Source organism: Oncorhynchus masou, chromosome 21 (genome assembly GCF_036934945.1).
Source record: "Oncorhynchus masou masou isolate Uvic2021 chromosome 21, UVic_Omas_1.1, whole genome shotgun sequence".
NCBI classification, from domain to species: Eukaryota; Metazoa; Chordata; class Actinopteri; order Salmoniformes; family Salmonidae; genus Oncorhynchus; species Oncorhynchus masou.
In genome coordinates this window covers 42,394,003-42,413,563 of record NC_088232.1, presented here as the reverse complement: position 1 = coordinate 42,413,563, position 19,561 = coordinate 42,394,003, and the positions used below count along the sequence as shown (strand labels likewise).

The following is a 19,561-nucleotide window of genomic DNA, read 5'->3' as shown; positions in this document are numbered from 1 at the left end:
GCTGGAGGCCAACGGAAAGGAGGTTTACCGTGGGAGTGGCTTGTCTGTGGTGATGTCAGAGCTGCGGCCACACACACACTACCGCCTCATCCTATTGGCTTGTACCAACGGGGGTTGTACCCCCAGCACCCCTATCAAGGCCCAAACCCTTGAGGCCCCCCTCGTGGTCTAAATCCCCCCTCCCTCAAAGTCACCGGCCCAGAGTCTCTCGAAATCACATGGGGCGCACCGAAGCTCCCCAACGGTATCGTCACAGGTTACGAGCTCCGCCGGGATGGCCAGGTCATATACGTCGGGATGGAAACGCGTTACCATGACTTCGCGCTGTTGCCGAGCGTGGAGTACGGCTACAGCGTAACGGCCAACAACAGTCAGGGAGAGGTGACCAGCTCTGTGGCCAAGGCCAGGACTCACCCGTCAGCTCCCTCTGGTGTTGGACCTCCCACACTGCAGCCTCTGGGGCCACGGCAGGTCAGTAAGGGGAGTGGGAGTAGTACAATACATGGAAATACACTAATCATATTTTTTTCAGCACATTTCAAAGTGACAAATATTTCAATGTTCAGAACGCCCTCCATTCCTAATACATGTTCATGTGTCTGAGATCCTACTGTAGTTTCAATTCTGACACTTCTACTCACATTGTTAATACTATTGTCAATGGTATATGAGATGTGTAATGTTGTGCTTGTTGTGAAGCTGAGGGTGGACTGGGAGCCCCCAGCGAGACCTAACGGGGTGATCGTCAGCTACACGGTGTACCAGAGAGACCCGACCCTGCCCTCAACACACAGCTTCCTGTATGACCCAGAACACAGCGCCTTCTCCGGACGCTCCATCATATTGAAGCAGCTCACACCCTACCACAGGTCAGTCACTAACGAACCCCCGACCTCTAACCTCTAGCCACAGGTACAGAGAGTGTGTGTGTGGGAGGGGGGGTAGAGAGCAACAGAGATGTTTTTTTTAATAAACCCTTTATTGACACTATTTAGTGACTGTGCAGACAAAACACAATCACGAGAGAGAGAGATACAGAGAGAGCAAGAGAAATACAGAGAGAGAGAGAGAGAGATACAGAGAGAGACACACAGAGACAGAGACACAGAGAGAGAGAGAGATACAGAGAAAGATAGAGACACAGAGAGAGATACAGAGAGAAAGATGGTATACATACCTTGGCCTAAACATCAGCGCCACAGGTAACTTCCACAAAGCTGTGAACGATCTGAGAGACAAGGCAAGAAGGGCATTCTATGCCATCAAAAGGAACATAAATTTCAACATACCAATTAGGATTTGGCTAAAAATACTTGAATCAGTCATAGAGCCCATTGCCCTTTATGGTTGTGAGGTCTGGGGTCCGCTCACCAACCAAGACTTCACAAAATGGGACAAACACCAAATTGAGACTCTGCACACAGAATTCTGCAAAAAATATCCTCCGTGTACAACGTAGAACACCAAATAATGCATGCAGAGCAGAATTAGGCCGATACCCACTAATTATCAAAATCCAGAAAAGAGCTGTTAAATTCTATAACCACCTAAAAGGAAGCGATTCCCAAACCTTCCACAACAAAGCCATCACCTACAGAGAGATGAACCTGGAGAAGAGTCCCCTAAGCAAGCTGGCCCTGGGGCTCTGTTCACAAACACACCCTACAGAGCCCCATGACAGCAGCACAATTAGACCCAACCAAATCATGAGAAAACAAAAAGATAATTACTTGACACATTGGAAAGAATTAACAAAAAAACAGAGCAAACTAGAATGCTATTTGGCCCTACACAGAGAGTACACAGCGGCAGAATAACTGACCACTGTGACTAACCCAAAATTAAGGAAAGCTTTGACTATGTACAGACTCAGCGAGCATAGCCTTGCTATTGAGAAAGGCCGCCGTAGGTGCTCACTGCCCACAAAATGAGGTGGAAACTGAGCTGCACTTCCTAACCTCCTGCCCAATGTATGACCATATTAGAGAGACATATTTCCCTCAGATTACACAGATCCACAAAGAATTCGAAAACAAATCCAATTTTGATAAACTCCCATATCTACTGGGTGAAATTCCACAGTGTGCCATCAGAGCAGCAAGATTTGTGACCTGTTGCCACAAGAAAAGGGCAACCAGTGAAGAACACGCACCATTGTAAATACAACCCATATCTATGCTTATTTATTTTATCTTGTGTCCTTTACCATTTGCACATTGCAAAAACACTGTATATATATATATAATATGACATTTGTAATGTCTTTATTGTTTTGAAACTTCTGTATGTGTGATGTCTACTGTTAATTTTTATTGTTTATTTCACTTTATATATTATCTACCTTACTTGCTTTGGCAATGTTAACACGTTTCACATGCCAATAAAGCCCCTTGAATTGATAATTGAATTGAAAGAGATACAGAGAAAGATAGAGATACAGAGAGAGAAATACAGAGAGAGAGAAATACAGAGAGAGATACAGAGAGATACAATTCTGCATGCAGAATTTAGCGACTGTGCAGACAAAACACAATCACGAGAGAGAGATACAGAGAGAGAGAGAGAGATACAGAGAAAGATAGAGATACAGAGAGAGAGATACAGAGAGAGAGAGATACAGAGAAAGATATAGACAGGGAGAGAGAGAGATACAGAGAAAGACAGAGATACAGAGAGAGAGAGATATAGAGAGAAAGAGATACAGAGAGAGAGAGAGATACGGAGAGAGAGAGATACGGAGAGAGAGATACAGAGAAAGATATAGACACAGAGAGATACAGAGAGATAGAAACACAGAGATACAGAGAGAGAGAAATACAGAGAGAGAGATACAGAGAGATACAATTCTGCATGCAGAATTTAGCGACTGTGCAGACAAAACACAATCACGAGAGAGATACAGAGAGAGAGAGATACAGAGAAAGATATAGACAGGGAGAGAGAGAGATACAGAGAAAGATAGAGACACAGAGAGAGAGAGATACAGAGAGAAAGAGATAGAGAGAAAGATAGAGACACGGAGAGAGAGATACAGAGAGAGAAATACAGAGAGAGAGAGATACAGAGAGATACAATTCTGCATGCAGAATTTAGCGACTGTGCAGACAAAACACAATCACGAGAGAGAGATACAGAGAGAGCAAGAGAGATACAGAGCAAGAGAAATACAGAGAGAGAGAGATACAGAGAAAGATAAAGATACAGAGAGAGAGATACAGAGAAAGATAGAGACAGAAAGAGATACAGAGAGAAAGAGATACAGAGAAAGATAGAGACACAGAGAGAGATACAGAGAGAGAGAAATACAGATACAGAGAGATACAATTCTGCATGCAGAATTCGGCATAAAATATCCTCTGTGTAAATGTAAAACACTAATTATCAATCCAGAAAAGAGACATTTAATTCAACAACCACCTAATGGGTGTACTTTAACTATTTGCACATCGTTAATAGGAACTTCTGGGAGTGTAATGTTTACTGTCCATTTTTATTGTTGATTTCACCTTTGCTTATTATCTACTTCACTTGCTTTGTTAATGTAAACATATGTTTCCTATGCCAATAAAGCCCTTATTAAATTGGAGAGAGAGAGAGAAAATCCAGAAAAGAGCAGTTAAATTCTATACCCACCTAAAAGGAAGCGATTCCCAAACCTTCCACAACAAAGCCATCACCTACAGAGAGATGAACCTGGAGAAGAGTCCCCTAAGCAAGCTGGTCCTGGGGCTCTGTTCACAAACACACCCTACAGAGCCCCATGACAGCAGCACAATTAGACCCAACCAAATCATGGGAAAACAAAAAGATAATTACTTGACACATTGGAAAGAATTAACAAAAAAACAGAGCAAACTAGAATGCTATTTGGCCCTACACAGAGAGTACACAGCGGCAGAATACCTGACCACTGTGACTGACCCAAAATTAAGGAAAGCTTTGACTATGTACAGACTCAGCGAGCATAGCCTTGCTATTGAGAAAGGCCGCCGTAGGCAGACATGGCTCTCAAGAGAAGACAGGCTATGTGCTCACTGCCCACAAAATGAGGTGGAAACTGAGCTGCACTTCCTAACCTCCTGCCCAATGTATGACCATATTAGAGAGACATATTTCCCTCAGATTACACAGATCCACAAAGAATTCGAAAACAAATCCAATTTTGAAAAACTCCCATATCTACTGGGTGAAATTCCACAGTGTGCCATCAGAGCAGCAAGATTTGTGACCTGTTGCCACGAGAAAAGGGCAACCAGTGAAGAACACGCACCATTGTAAATACAACACATATCTATGCTTATTTATTTTATCTTGTGTCCTTTCAAATTTGTACCTTGTAAAAACACTGTATATATATATATATAATATGACATTTTCAATGTCTTTATTGTTTTGAAACTTCTGTATGTGTGATGTCTACTGTTAATTTTTATTGTTTACCTTACTTGCTTTGGCAATGTTAACACATGTTTCCCATGCCAATAAAGCCCCTTGAATTGAATTGAATTGAGAGAGAGAGAGAGAGAGAGAGAGAGAGAGAGAGAGAGAGAGAGAGAGAGAGAGAGAGAGAGCAGTGAATGAGTAAATGAAGGAGGAAGATAAAGGAAGTTATGGGGAGAAGAGGGAAGGAGGAAAGGAGGGAGGGAGGGAGAGAGAGAGAGATGGAGAGAGGGAGTCAACCTTGAAGCAATGGTCACGTCTCCATCTCTCTGTCCCAGTCAGTCAGACTGTGTGTGTTGTGAGGGTGTTCCTGTGCTTGTGTGAGGGTGTGTGTGTTCCTGTGTGTGTGTGTGTGTGTGTGTGTGTGTGTGTGTGTGTGTGTGTGTGTGTGTGTGTGTGTGTGTGTGTGTGTGTGTGTGTGTGTGTGTGTGTGTGTGTGTGTGTGTGTAATATTGTAATAATGACAACATTGAGATATAATACATACTGTACATGATATTAAGTGTGTGTTGACAGACCTGTGTGTATTTCTGTGTGTCTATCAGGTACGAGGTGAGAGTGGAGGCGTGTACAGAGCTGGGCTGTGCCTCCAGTGACTGGGTCTCAGTGCTGACACTAGAGTCTCCTCCTACTGGCCAGTCCATACCGCTGCTGGAGCTACAGAGAGACACCAGGGGCCTACAGACCATCTTTTTGCTCTCTTGGCCCCCCCCGGCCCAGCCCAATGGTAGAGTCCTACACTATGAGGTCTATAGGAGACAGAACACTGAGGTTAGCGGGGGTGCAGCAGCGCTGGTGTATAGGAATGATTCCGCAACGTGCAGTGATGCCGGTCTCCTGCCCTACACTGACTACCAGTACCAGGTAGGTACATATTCTGGCTAACACAGGGGTGAGGAACCACAGTCTGCATTGTGTGTACCTTTTTGTTCCAGCCCACCACTATCACACTCACACCCCACCCCCTTACCTAACCCTACTCAGCCCCACTCAGACAAGGGTTGTAATGCTAGTCCATATTAATGTGGTAGTTTGCGTGTTGTCGCTAATTGACAGGCTACCCTTTAGAGCACAATAACATTAGCATCCTGCCTGTCAGCCACGTTAGCACCACGTTAGCCGAGGGCAGAGCCACGTTCTAATTGATTGAGTTTGCCTGATTGTTCCGTCTTATTTACCAGCCGTAATTTATGGCAGGGGGAGTTGGGGCTGAGAGATGACAGGTAGGTGACAGAGCCATTAATCATTGGCAGGAAAGAGCACCCGTCATTACCATCCGGCCAATCGAATTAGCTGTTTACCCCGCCCTCCCGGACACGGACATGTATCGGAAAGACCTTTTAAATGTCGGGTGTGGATCCCCAAGGGAGTTGGGGGGGCAATATACGTGAGGAGATACACTAACCGGAGGTGAGAGAGATTGGGGGTGCTTCTGAAGTTTATGTTGTGTGATTGACTACTAGCCTATAGTGTTTATGTACGAACACTGTTTGTGGGTTATCCCCATGCATCACAGGAGAGAGGAGACAGAGTAGGAAGGGTCATTTCTCCCCAGCAACTCAAGGAAGGACAAAGTCCCACCACAGTACAGAGGGGGATCAAATTAGTTTAATTGGCCCAGGTTATCATGTTTTATTGACAGGTTTATGCCAGCCTTTAATTACTGCCCACTTTCACCCAACTTACCTTCCGACCCTTGTCTCCACGATGATGATACTGTTCAGTCAGCCAATCCAAGTACTCGGACACGACAGTGCGGCTCAGCTGACCAATCAGAGGGCTCAGAGCGAGTCCACCCAGCTTGGGTAGATTTTTGTTGCCATGGCCCCTAAAATGCCATATTTTTCCCCCTTTCTAATAACTTGGACTAGATATCTCAGTATGCACACGGTGTGGAAGCCATAACATGTCTGTAACTCATACAAGATACACAGATATATCTCTAAATGCTAGACATCTCCTTTCTGTATCTAGGGAGAAATAGCCTAACGAAGACACAGTGGCAGAGAAGTTGCTACATTCAAATCTGGTTGCATAATACTGTATGATATGTAAACAGTATGAAAACACTCTACACCAGTGAGAACTGTTGGATGCACGTTACTCTACCTGTAGTCTCATCAAGAACCAGGCTTCAGCAATATGGCAACACCAGACTACACTACCTGTAGTCTCATCAAGAACCAGGCTTCAGCGATATGGCAACACCACACTACTCTACCTGTAGTCTCGTCAAGAACCAGGCTTCAGCAATATGGCAACACCACACTACTCTACCTGTAGTCTCATCAAGAACCAGGCTTCAGCAATATGGCAACACCAGACTACTCTACCTGCAGTCTCATCAAGAACCAGGCTTCAGCAATATGGCAACACCACACTACTCTACCTGTAGTCTCGTCAAGAACCAGGCTTCGGCGATATGGCAACGCCAGACTACTCTACCTGTAGACTCATCAAGAACCAGGCTTCAGCGATATGGCAACACCAGACTACTCTACCTGTAGTCTCATCAAGAACCACGCTTCAGCGATATCGGAACACCACACTACTCTACCTGTAGTCTCGTCAAGAACCAGGCTGCAGCGATATGGCAACGCCAGACTGTCAGGAACCAGGCTTCGGCGATATGGCAACGCCATACTACTCTACCTGTAGTCTCGTCAAGAACCAGGCTGCAGCGATATGGCACCGCCAGACTACTCTACCTGTAGTCTCGTCAAGAACCAGGCTGCAGCGATATGGCAACGCCAGACCGTCAAGAACCAGGATTTGCGATATGGCAACGCCAGACTACTCTACCTGTAGTCTCATCAAGAACCAGGCTTCAGCGATATGGCAACACCAGACTACTCTACCTGTAGTCTCATCAAGAACCAGGCTTCAGCGATATGGGAACACCACACTACTCTACCTGTAGTCTCGTCAAGAACCAGGGTTCGGCGATATGGCAACGCCAGACTGTCAAGAACCAGGCTTCGGCGATATGGCAACGCCAGACTACTCTACCTGTAGTCTCATCAAGAACCAGGCTTTGGCGATATGGCAACGCCAGACTACTCTACCTGTAGTCTCGTCAAGAACCAGGCTTCGGCGATATGGCAACGCCAGACTACACTACCTGTAGTCTCGTCAAGTACTAGGCTTCGGCGATATGGCAACGCCAGACCGTCAAGAACCAGGCTTCGGTGATATGGAAACGCCAGACTACTCTACCTGTAGTCTCGTCAAGAACCAGGCTTCGGCGATATGGCAACGCCAGACCGTCAAGAACCAGGCTTCGGTGATATGGAAACGCCAGACTACTCTACCTGTAGTCTCGTCAAGAACCAGGCTTCGGCGATATGGCAACGCCAGACTACTCTACCTGTAGTCTCGTCAAGAACCAGGCGTCGGCGATATGGCAACGCCAGACCGTCAAGAACCAGGCTTCGGCGATATGGCAACGCTAGACTACTCTACCTGTAGTCTCGTCAAGAACCAAGCTTCGGCGATATGGCAACGCCAGACTACTCTACCTGTAGTCTCGTCAAGAACCAGGCTTCGGCGGTATGGCAACGCCAGACTACACTAGCTGTAGTCTCAACAAAACTAAGGAGATGATTGTGGACTTCAGGAAAAAGCAGAGGGAACACCCCCCTATCCACATCGATGGAACAGTAGTGGAGAGGGTAGTAAGTTTTAAGTTCCTCGGCGTACACATCACAGACAAACTGAATTGGTCCACCCACACAGACAGCATCGTGAAGAAGGCACAGCAGCGCCTCTTCAACCTCAGGAGGCTGAAGAAATTCGGCTTGTCACCAAAAGCACTCACAAACTTCTACAGATGCACAATCGAAAGCATCCTGGCGGGCTGTATCACCGCCTGGTACGGCAACTGCTCTGCCCACAACCGTAAGGCTCTCCAGAGGGTAGTGAGGTCTGCACAACGCATCACCGGGGGCAAACGAAATGACCTCCAGGACACCTACAGCACCCGATGTCACAGGAAGGCCATAAAGATAATCAAGGACAACAACCACCCGAGCCACTGCCTGTTCACCCTGCTATCATCCAGAAGGCGAGGTCAGTACAGGTGCATCAAAGCTGGGACCGAGAGACTGAAAAACAGCTTCTATCTCAAGGCCATCAGACTGTTAAACAGCCACCACTAACATTGAGTGGCTGCTGCCAACACACTAACACACTGACTCAACTCCAGCCACTTTAATAATGGGAATTGATGGAAAATTATGTAAAATATATCACTAGCCACTTTAATAAATCCTGTTAAGGATGTTGCGAATATTCGCAGCTTTTTGTTAAAAATCGCGCAACATTTCAACGTCCTGCTTGTCATGCCAGGAATATAGTATATGCATATGATTAGTATGTGTGGATAGAAAACACTCTGAAGTTTCTAAAACTGGTTAAATGATGTCTGTGACTATAACAGAACGAGTTTCGGAGTCAAAATCTCAAGGAAACCTGTTCACATTTTCGAAGAAAAAAATATCAATCCGCCAGTCTCTGTGTTGTCTATGACAAGGTAAAATAGATAGTGACCGGTTTACAGTTCCTACAGCTTCCACACGATGTCGCCAGTGTTGTGAATTGTATCGTAGTTAATCCTTGGTCAGATGAGTAATAGGCACATCCTGTCTTCGAGTACACAGCAGGAAGTTATGGAAGGGGGAAAGTGGACGACGATTTCCAAACTTGTTGCTATTGAATACATATCGCCCCGTGATCAATTTGATCGTTAATTAACGTTTACTAATACCTAAAGTTGGATTACAAAAGTAGTTTGAAGTGTTTTGTCAAAGTTTATAGGCAACTTTTTTAATTGTAAAAAATGACGTTGCGTTTGGAAACTGAGTTTTTTCCTGGATTTCACGGTGTTCATAAATGGACATTTTGGGTATATATGGACCGATTTAATCAAAAAAAGACCCAATTGTGATGTTTATGGGACATATAGCAGTGCCAACAAAGAAGCTCGTCAAAGGTAATGAATGTTTTATCATTTATTTCTGCGTTTTGTGTAGCGCCGGCTACGCTAATTTCTTTGTTTACGTCCCCTTCGTGTGTTTCTGGGGGCTGCATGCTATCAGATAATAGCTTCTCATGCTTTCGCCGAAAAGCATTTTACAAATCTGACATGTTGGCTAGATTCACAACGGGTGTAGCTTTAATTGAGTACCCGGCATGTGTGTTTTAATGAAAGTTTGAGTTGTATGGAGTACTATTAGTTGGCGCTCTGGAATTTTGCTGATTTTGATGCCTGTACATGTATTGCAGCCTGAACAGGTTTTAAACAATGCTACCTAATATAATGTTTACATACCCTACATTATTCATCTCATATGTATACGTATATACTGTACTCTATATCATCTACTGCATCTTTATGTAATACATGTATCACTAGCCACTTTAACTATGCCACTTTGTTTACATACTCATCTCATATGTATATACTGTACTCGATACCATCTACTGTATCTTGCCTATGCCGCTCTGTACCATCACTCATTCATATATCTTTATGTACATATTCTTTATTCCCTTACACTTGTGTCTATAAGGTAGTAGTTTTGGAATTGTTAGCTAGATTACTTGTTGGTTATTACTGCATTGTCGGAACTAGAAGCACAAGCATTTCGCTACACTCGCATTAACATCTGCTAACCATGTGTATGTGACAAATAACATTTGATTTGATTTGATTTGATCAAGAACCAGGCTTCGGCTGTATGGCAACGCCAGACTACACTACCTGTAACTAAAGAAAGTGGCCACAACACAGTGTGTCAAGTTTTGTATGTTAAGTTGTCGCAGAAACTTCATCCCCAAGTCAGACACACACATAAACACACAAATCCCCGCCACCACCCTCTTGACCTTTTCTCCATCAAGGTGACAGGATGACTTTTGGCTGAACCCCCCTCCTCTCCTCTCTCCCCCCTGGATTCTGACACTCAGGAACAGTGTATGTGGGAATCTGAATGCGTGTGCTCCACTACTCTCTCAGTCCGCCTGCATCTCGTCTCAGATCTATCATCCTGATTGATCACAGGGTAATTGGCTATTATTGAGGCTAATTTAACCCTCTCCGCCACCGCATCCATCTGCCGCCTCCACTGATCCGACATTCTACAAATGACTTACCCATGCAAATCTCCACCTGCCTGACCCTGAGCTGTGTTCCCCTGTAATTACACTAACACTGCCTGGGAAACAAGATTAGTCTGGTGTGTGTGGAAGGAGGACTATGGGGCGTGTGTGTGGGGGGGACTATGGGGCGTGTGTGTGGGGGAGACTATGGGGCGTGTGTGTGTGGGGGGACTATGGGGCGTCTGTGTGGGGGGGGACTATGGGGCGTGTGTGGGGGGACTATGGGGCGTGTGTGTGTGTGGGGGGACTATGGGGTGTGTGTGTGTGGGGGGGGACTATGGGGCGTGTGTGTGTGGGGGGACTATGGGGCGTGTGTGTGTGGGGGGACTATGGGCGTGTGTGTGTGGGGGGGGACTTGGGGCGTGTGTGTGTGGGGGGACTATGGGGCGGAGTGTGGGGGGGACTATGGGGTGTGTGAGTGTGGGGGGACTATGGGGGCGTGAGTGTGGGGGGGGACTATGGGGTGTGTGAGTGTGGGGGGACTATGGGGCGTGAGTGTGGGGGGGACTATGGGGCGTGTGAGTGTGTGTGGGGACTATGGGGCGTGAGTATGGGGGGGACTATGGGACGTTTGAGTGTGGGGGGGACTATGGGGCATGTGAGTGTGGGGGGACTATGGCGTGTGAGTGTGGGGGGACTATGGGGTGTGTGGGGGGGACTATGGGGCGTGTGTGTGTGGGGGGACTATGGGGCGTGTGTGTGTGGGGGACTATGGGGCGTGTGTGTGGGTCGGACTATGGGGCGTGTGTGGGGGGGGACTATGGGGCGTGTGTGTGTGTGTGGGGGGACTATGGGGGGTGTGTGTGTGGGGGGGGGACTATGGGGCGTGTGTGTGGAACTATGGGGCGTGTGTGTGGGGGGACTATGGGGCGTGTGTGTGGGGGGACTATGGGGCGTGTGTGTGGGGGGGGACTATGGGGGACTATGGGGTGTGTGTGTGGGGGGACTATGGGGCGGTGTGTGTGGGGGGACTATGGGTGTGAGTGTGGGGGGATTATGGGGCATGTGTGTGTGTGGGGGGACTATGGGGCGTGAGTGTGGGGGGAATTATGGGGCATGTGTGTGTGTGGGGGGACTATGGGGCGTGTGTGTGGGGGGGACTATGGGGCGTGTGTGTGGGGGGGACTATGGGGCGTGTGTGTGTGTGGGGGGACTATGGGGCGTGTGTGTGTGGGGGGTCTATGGGGCGTGTGTGTTGGCGGGACTATGGGGCGTGTGTGTGGGGGGACTAAGGGGCATGTGTGTGTGGGGGGACTATGGGGGTGTGTGTGTGGGGTGGACTATGGGGCGTGTGTGTGTGGGGGGACTATGGGGCGTGTGAGTGTGTGGGGGGACTATGGGGCGTGTGTGTGTGTGGGGGGACTAAGGGGCATATGTGTGGGGGGACTATGGGGCGTGTGTGTGTGAGGGGTCTATGGGGCGTGTGTGTTGGCGGGACTATGGGGCGTGTGTGTGTGGGGGGACTATGGGGCGTGTGTGTGTGGGGACTATGGGGCGTGTGTGTGTGGGGGGGACTATGGGGCGTGTGTGTGTGGGGAGGACTATGGGGCGTGTGTGTGGGGGGGTGACTATGGGGCGTGTGGGGGGTGTGTGTGTGGGGGGACTATGGGGCGTGTGTGTGTGGGGGGGGACTATGGGGCGTGTGTGTGGGGGACTATGGGGGGTGGGTGTGTGTGGGGGGACTATGGGGCGTGAGTGTGTGGGGGACTATGGGGCGTGTGAGTGTGGGGGGACTATGGGGCGTGTGTGTTGGGGGGACTATGGGGCGTGTGTGTGTGGGGGGACTAAGGGGCATGTGTGTGTGTGGGGGGGACTATGGGGCGTGTGTGTGTGGGGGGACTATGGGGCGTTTGTGTGGGGGGGGACTATGGGGCATGTGAGTGTGGGGGGACTATGGGGCGTGTGAGTGTGGGGGGACTATGGGGCGTGTGTGTGTGGGGGGGACTATGGTGCGTGTGTGTGTGGGGAGGACTATGGGGCGTGTGTGTGGGGGGACTATGGGGCGTGTGTGTGGGGGACTATGGGGGCGTGTGTGGGGGGACTATGTGTGGGGGGACTATGGGGCGTGTGTGTGGGGGGGGACTATGGGGCGTGGGGGACTATGGGGCGTGTGTGTGTGGGGGGACTATGGGGCGTGTGTGTGGGGGGGACTATGGGGGGTGTGTGTGTGGGGGGACTATGGGGCGTGTGTGGGGGGGACTATGTGGGGGACTATGGGGCGTGTGTGTGTGGGGGGACTATGGGGCGTGTGTGTGTGGGGGGACTATGGGGCGTGTGTGTGGGGGGGACTATGGGGTGTGTGTGTGTGGGGGGACTATGGGGCGTGAGTGTGGGGGGACTATGGGGCGTGTGAGTGTGGGGGACTATGGGGCGTGTGTGTGTGGGGGGACTATGGGGGCGTGTGTGTGGGGGGACTATGGGGCGTGTGTGTGTGGGGGGACTATGGGGCGTGTGAGTGTGGGGGGGACTATGGGGTGTGTGAGTGTGGGGGGACTATGGGGCGTGTGTGTGTGGGGGGGACTATGGGGCGTGTGTGTGTGGGGGGACTATGGGGCGTGTGACTATGGGGCGGTGTGGGGGGGACTATGGGGCGTGTGTGTGTGGGGGGACTATGGGGCGTGTGTGTGTGGGGGGTCTATGGGGGGTGTGTGTGGGGGACTATGGGGCGTGTGTGTGGGGGGACTATGGGGCGTGTGTGTGGGGGGGGACTATGGGGCGTGTGTGTGTGTGGGGGGACTATGGGGCGTGTGTGTGTGTGGGGGGACTATGGGGCGTGTGTGTTTTGGGGACTATGGGCGTGTGTGTGGGGGGACTATGGGGCGTGTGGGGGGGACATGGGGCGTGTGTGGGGGGGGACTATGGGGCGTGTGTGTGGGGGGGACTATGGGGCGTGTGAGTGTGTGGGGGGACTATGGGGCGTGTGTGTGTGGGGGGACTATGGGCGTGTGTGTGTGGGGGGACTATGGGGCGTGTGTGTGGGGGGACTATGGGGCGTGTGTGTGTGGGGGGACTATGGGGCGTGTGTGTGGGGGGGACTATGGGGTGTGAGTGTGGGGGGACTATGGGGCGTGTGAGTGTGGGGGACTATGGGGGCGTGTGTGTGGGGGGACTATGGGGCGTGTGTGTGGGGGGACTATGGGGCGTGTGTGTGTGGGGGGACTATGGGGCGTGAGTGTGTGGGGGGACTATGGGGGCGTGTGTGTGTGTGTGGGGGGACTATGGGGGTGTGTGGGGGGACTATGGGGTGTGTGTGTGTGGGGGGACTATGGGGCGTGTGTGTGTGGGGGGACTATGGGGCGTGTGTGTGTGGGGGGACTATGGGGCGTGTGTGTGTGTGGGGGGACTATGGGCGTGTGAGTGTGTGGGGGGACTATGGGGCGTGTGTGTGTGGGGGACTATGGGGTGGAGTGTGGGGGGACTATGGGCGTGTGTGTGTGTGGGGGGACTATGGGGCGTGTGTGTGTGGGGGGACTATGGGGCGTGTGTGTGGGGGGACTATGGGGTGTGTGTGTGTGGGGGGACTATGGGGCGTGTGTGTGTGGGGGGACTATGGGGCGTGTGTGTGTGGGGGGACTATGGGGCGTGTGTGTGGGGGGACTATGGGGGCGTGTGTGAGTGTGTGGGGGGACTATGGGGCGTGTGTGTGTGGGGGGACTATGGGGTGTGTGTGTGTGGGGGGACTATGGGGTGTGTGTGTGGGGGGGACTATGGGGCGTGTGTGTGTGTGGGGGGACTATGGGGCGTGTGTGTGTGGGGGGACTATGGGGCGTGTGTGTGTGGGGGGACTATGGGGCGTGTGTGTGTGGGGGGACTATGGGGGTGTGAGTGTGGGGGGACTATGGGCGTGTGTGTGAGTGTGGGGGGACTATGGGGCGTGTGAGTGTGGGGGGACTATGGGGCGTGTGAGTGTGGGGGGACTATGGGGGCGTGTGTGAGTGTGGGGGGACTATGGGGCGTGTGGGGGGACTATGGGGGTGTGTGTGGGGGGACTATGGGGGCGTGTGTGGGGGGACTATGGGGCGTGTGAGTGTGGGGGGGACTATGGGGCGTGTGTGTGGGGGGACTATGGGGCGTGTGTGTGTGTGGGGGGACTATGGGGCGTGTGTGTGTGGGGGGACTATGGGGCGTGTGTGTGGGGGGGACTATGGGGCGTGTGAGTGTGGGGGGACTATGGGGCGTGTGTGTGGGGGGACTATGGGGCGTGTGAGTGTGGGGGGACTATGGGGCGTGTGTGTGGGGGGACTATGGGGCGTGTGAGTGTGGGGGGACTATGGGGCGTGTGTGTGGGGGGACTATAGGGGCGTGTGAGTGTGTGGGGGGACTATGGGGCGTGTGTGTGTGTGGGGGGACTATGGGGCGTGTGTGTGGGGGGACTATGGGGCGTGTGTGTGGGGGGACTGTGGGGGGGACTATGGGGCGTGTGAGTGTGGGGGGACTATGGGGCGTGTGAGTGTGGGGGGACTATGGGGCGTGTGAGTGGGGGGGACTATGGGGCGTGTGTGTGTGGGGGGACTATGGGGCGTGTGTGTGGGGGGGGACTATGGGGCGTGTGTGTGTGGGGGGACTATGGGGCGTGTGTGTGTGGGGGGACTATGGGGCGTGTGTGTGGGGGGACTATGGGGCGTGTGTGTGTGGGGGGACTATGGGGCGTGTGTGTGTGGGGGGACTATGGGGCGTGTGTGTGTGGGGGGGACTATGGGGCGTGGTGTGTGGGGGGGACTATGGGGCGTGTGTGTGTGTGGGGGGACTATGGGGCGTGTGTGTGGGGGGACTATGGGGCGTGAGTGTGTGGGGGGGGACTATGGGGGGTGTGTGGGGGGACTATGGGGGCGTGTGTGTGGGGGGACTATGGGGCGTGTGTGTGGGAGGGTGTGTGTGGGGGGACTATGGGGCGTGTGTGTGGGGGGACTATGGGGCGTGTGTGTGTGGGGGACTATGGGGCGTGTGTGTGTGGGGGGACTATGGGGCGTGTGAGTGTGTGTGTGTGTGGGGGGACTATGGGGCGTGTGTGTGGGGGGACTATGGGGCGTGTGTGTGTGGGGGGACTATGGGGCGTGTGTGTGGGGGGACTATGGGGCGTGTGTGTGGGGGGGACTATGGGGCGTGTGTGTGGGGACTATGGGCGTGGTGTGTGGGGGGACTATGGGGCGTGTGTGTGTGGGGGGGACTATGGGGCGCGTGTGTGTGGGGGGGACTATGGGGCGTGTGTGTGTGGGGGGACTATGGGGCGTGTGTGTGTGGGGGGGGGGACTATGGGGCGTGTGTGTGTGGGGGACTATGGGGCGTGTGTGTGTGGGGGGACTATGGGGCGTGTGTGTGGGGGGACTATGGGGGGCGAGTGTGGGGGGACTATGGGGCGGGGGGACTATGGGGCGTGTGTGGGGGGGGACTATGGGGCGTGGTGCGTGTGTGTGGGGGGGACTATGGGGCGTGTGTGTGTGGGGGGACTATGGGGCGTGTGTGTGTGGGGGGACTATGGGGCGTGTGAGTGTGGGGGGACTATGGGGCGTGTGAGTGTGGGGGGACTATGGGGCGGAGTGTGTGGGGGGGGGGACTATGGGGCGTGTGTGTGTGGGGGGACTATGGGGCGTGTGAGTGTGGGGGGACTATGGGGCGTGTGAGTGTGGGGGGACTATGGGGCGTGAGTGTGGGGGGGACTATGGGGCAGTGTGGGGGAGTGTGGGGGGGGCGTGAGTATGGGGGGATTATGGGGCGTGTGAGTGTGGGGGGACTATGGGGCGTGTGAGTGTGGGGGGACTATGGGGGTGTGGGAGTGTGGGGATGGGGGGACTATGGGGCGTGTGAGTGTGGGGGGGGGGGGTAGTGGGGGGGACTATGTGTGAGTGTGGGGGGACTATGGGGCGTGTGTGGGGGGACTATGGGGCGTGTGTGTGTGGGGGGACTATGGGGTGTGTGAGTGGGGGGACTATGGGGCGTGTGAGTGTGGAGGGACTATGTGTGTGTGTGGGGGACTATGGGGCGTGTGTGTGGGGGGGACTATGGGGCGTGTGTGTGGGGACTATGGGGCGTGTGTGTGTGGGGGGACTATGGGGCGTGTGTGTGGGGGGACTATGGGGCGTGTGTGTGTGGGGGGACTATGGGGCGTGTGTGTGTGGGGGGACTATGGGGCGTGTGTGGGGGGGACTATGGGGCGTGTGAGTGTGTGGGGGGACTATGGGGGTGTGTGTGTGTGGGGGGACTATGGGGCGTGTGTGTGGGGGGGGGGACTTGTGTGGGGGGGCGTGTGTGTGGGGGGACTATGGGGCGTGTGTGTGGGGGGGGACTATGGGGCGTGTGTGTGTGGGGGGACTATGGGGCGTGTGTGTGTGGGGGGACTATGGGGCGTGTGTGTGTGGGGGACTATGGGGCGTGTGTGTGGGGGGACTATGGGGGGGTGTGTGTGTGGGGGGACTATGGGGCGTGTGTGTGTGGGGGACTATGGGGCGTGTGTGGGGGGACTATGGGGCGTGTGTGTGGGGGACTATGGGGCGTGTGTGTGGGGGGGGACTATGGGGCGTGTGTGTGTGGGGGGACTATGGGGCGTGTGAGTGTGGGGGGGACTATGGGGCGTGTGTGTGTGGGGGGACTATGGGCGTGTGTGTGTGGGGGTGGGGGGACTATGGGGGTGTGTGTTGGGGGACTATGGGGCGTGTGTGTGGGGGGGACTATGGGGCGTGTGTGTGTGGGGGGACTATGGGGCGTGTGTGTGGGGGGGGACTATGGGGCGTGTGTGTGTGGGGGGGACTATGGGGCGTGTGTGTGTGGGGGGACTATGGGGCGTGTGTGTGGGGGGACTATGGGGCGTGTGTGTGTGGGGGGACTATGGGGTGTGTGTGTGGGGGGTGGGGGTGGTGGACTATGGGGCGTGTGTGTGTGGGGGGACTATGGGGCGTGTGTGTGTGGGGGGACTATGGGGCGTGTGTGTGTGGGGGGGGGGCGCGTGTGTGGGGACTATGGGGCGTGTGTGTGTGGGGACTAAGGGGCGTGTGTGTGTGGGGGGACTATGGGGCGTGTGTGTGTGGGGGACTATGGGGCGTGTGTGTGTGGGGGGACTATGGGGCATGTGTGTGTGGGGGGACTATGGGCGTGTGTGTGTGTGGGGGACTATGGGGCGTGTGTGTGTGTGGGGGGACTATGGGGCGTGTGTGTGTGGGGGGACTATGGGGCGTGGTGGGGGGACTATGGGGCTGTGTGTGGGGGGGACTATGGGGCGTGTGAGTGTGGGGGGACTATGGGGCGTGTGTGTGGGGGGACTATGGGGTGTGTGTGTGGGGGACTATGGGGCGTGTGTGTGGGGGGACTATGGGGGTGTGTGTGGGGGGACTATGGGGCTTGTGAGTGTGGGGGGGACTATGGGGCGTGTGTGTGTGGGGGGACTATGGGTGTGTGTGTGTGTGGGGGGGGACTATGGGGCGTGTGTGTGGGGGGACTATGGGGGCGTGAGTGTGGGGGGACTATGGGCGTGTGTGTGGGGGGGGACTATGGGGCGTGTGTGTGTGTGGGGGGACTATGGGGCGTGTGTGTGGGGGGTGGGTGGGGGACTATGGGGCGTGTGTGTGGGGGGACTATGGGGCGTGTGTGTGGGGGGGACTATGGGGCGTGTGTGTGTGGGGGGACTATGGGGCGTGTGTGGGAGTGTGTGTGTGGGGGGACTATGGGGCGTGTGAGTGTGGGGGGACTATGGGGCGTGTGTGTGTGGGGACTATGGGCGTGTGTGTGTGTGGGGGGACTATGGGGCGTGTGTGTGGGGGGGGACTATGGGGCGTGTGTGTGGGGGGACTATGGGGGGCGTGTGTGTGGGGGGGACTGTGTGGGGGGGTGGGGCGTGTGTGGGGGGGACTATGGGGCGTGAGTGTGTGGGGGGACTATGGGGCGTGTGTGTGGGGGGGGGGCGGGGATTATGGGGTGGAGTGTGGGGGGACTATGGGGTGTGTGTGTGGGGGGACTATGGGGCGGTGAGTGTGGGGGGACTATGGGGCGTGTGAGTGTGGGGGGGACTATGGGGCGTGTGAGTGTGAGTGGGGGACTATGGGGCGTGTGTGTGTGGGGGGACTATGGGGCGTGTGTGTGGGGGGACTATGGGGCGTGTGTGTGTGGGGGGACTATGGGGCGTGTGTGTGGGGGGACTATGGGGCGTGAGTGTGGGGGGACTATGGGGCGTGTGTGTGGGGGGACTATGGGGCGTGTGTGTGTGGGGGGACTATGGGGCGTGTGTGTGTGGGGGGGACTATGGGGGGTGTGTGTGTGGGGGGGGGACTATGGGGCGTGTGTGTGTGGGGGGGACTATGGGGCGTGGTGGGGGGGACTATGGGGCGTGTGAGTGTGGGGGGACTATGGGGGCGTGTGAGTGTGGGGGGACTATGGGGCGGGGAGTGGGGGGACTATGGGGCGTGAGTGTGTGGGGGGACTATGGGGCGTGTGTGTGTGTGGGGGACTATGGGGCGTGTGTGTGTGGGGGGACTATGGGGGTGGGGGACTATGGGGCGTGTGTGTGTGGGGGGACTATGGGGCGTGTGTGTGTGGGGGGACTATGGGGCGTGTGTGTGGGGGGACTATGGGGCGTGTGTGTGTGGGGGGACTATGGGGCGTGTGTGTGTGGGGGGACTATGGGCGTGTGTGTGGGGGGACTATGGGGCGTGTGTGTGTGGGGGGACTATGGGGCGTGTGTGTGGGGGGGGACTATGGGGCGTGTGTGTGTGGGGGGACTATGGGGCGTGTGTGTGTGGGGGGACTATGGGGGCGTGCTATGTGTGTGTGGGGGGACTATGGGGCGTGTGAGTGTGGGGGGACTATGGGGCGTGAGTGTGGGGGGACTATGGGGCGTGAGGTGCGTGAGTGGGGGGACTATGGGGTGTGTGAGTGTGGGGGGACTATAGGGACTATGGGGCGTGAGTGTGGGGGGACTATGGGGGTGTGTGGGGGGGGACTATGGGCGTGTGAGTGTGGGGGACTATGGGGCGTG

The 19,561-nt window shown here is 54.4% G+C and overlaps 1 protein-coding gene across 1 annotated transcript in view; it reads left to right on the top strand.

Annotated features, from left to right (window-relative positions):
• Positions 1–19,561, top strand: part of LOC135507509 (usherin-like) — a 474,271-nt gene that overhangs the window by 389,754 nt on the left and 64,956 nt on the right. Inside the window, 4 exon segments of the mRNA XM_064927019.1 lie at positions 1–152; positions 155–471; positions 700–869; positions 4,986–5,304. The exon segment at positions 1–152 is cut by the window's left edge and continues 539 nt beyond it. Coding sequence (XP_064783091.1) covers positions 1–152; positions 155–471; positions 700–869; positions 4,986–5,304 — 958 coding nt within the window.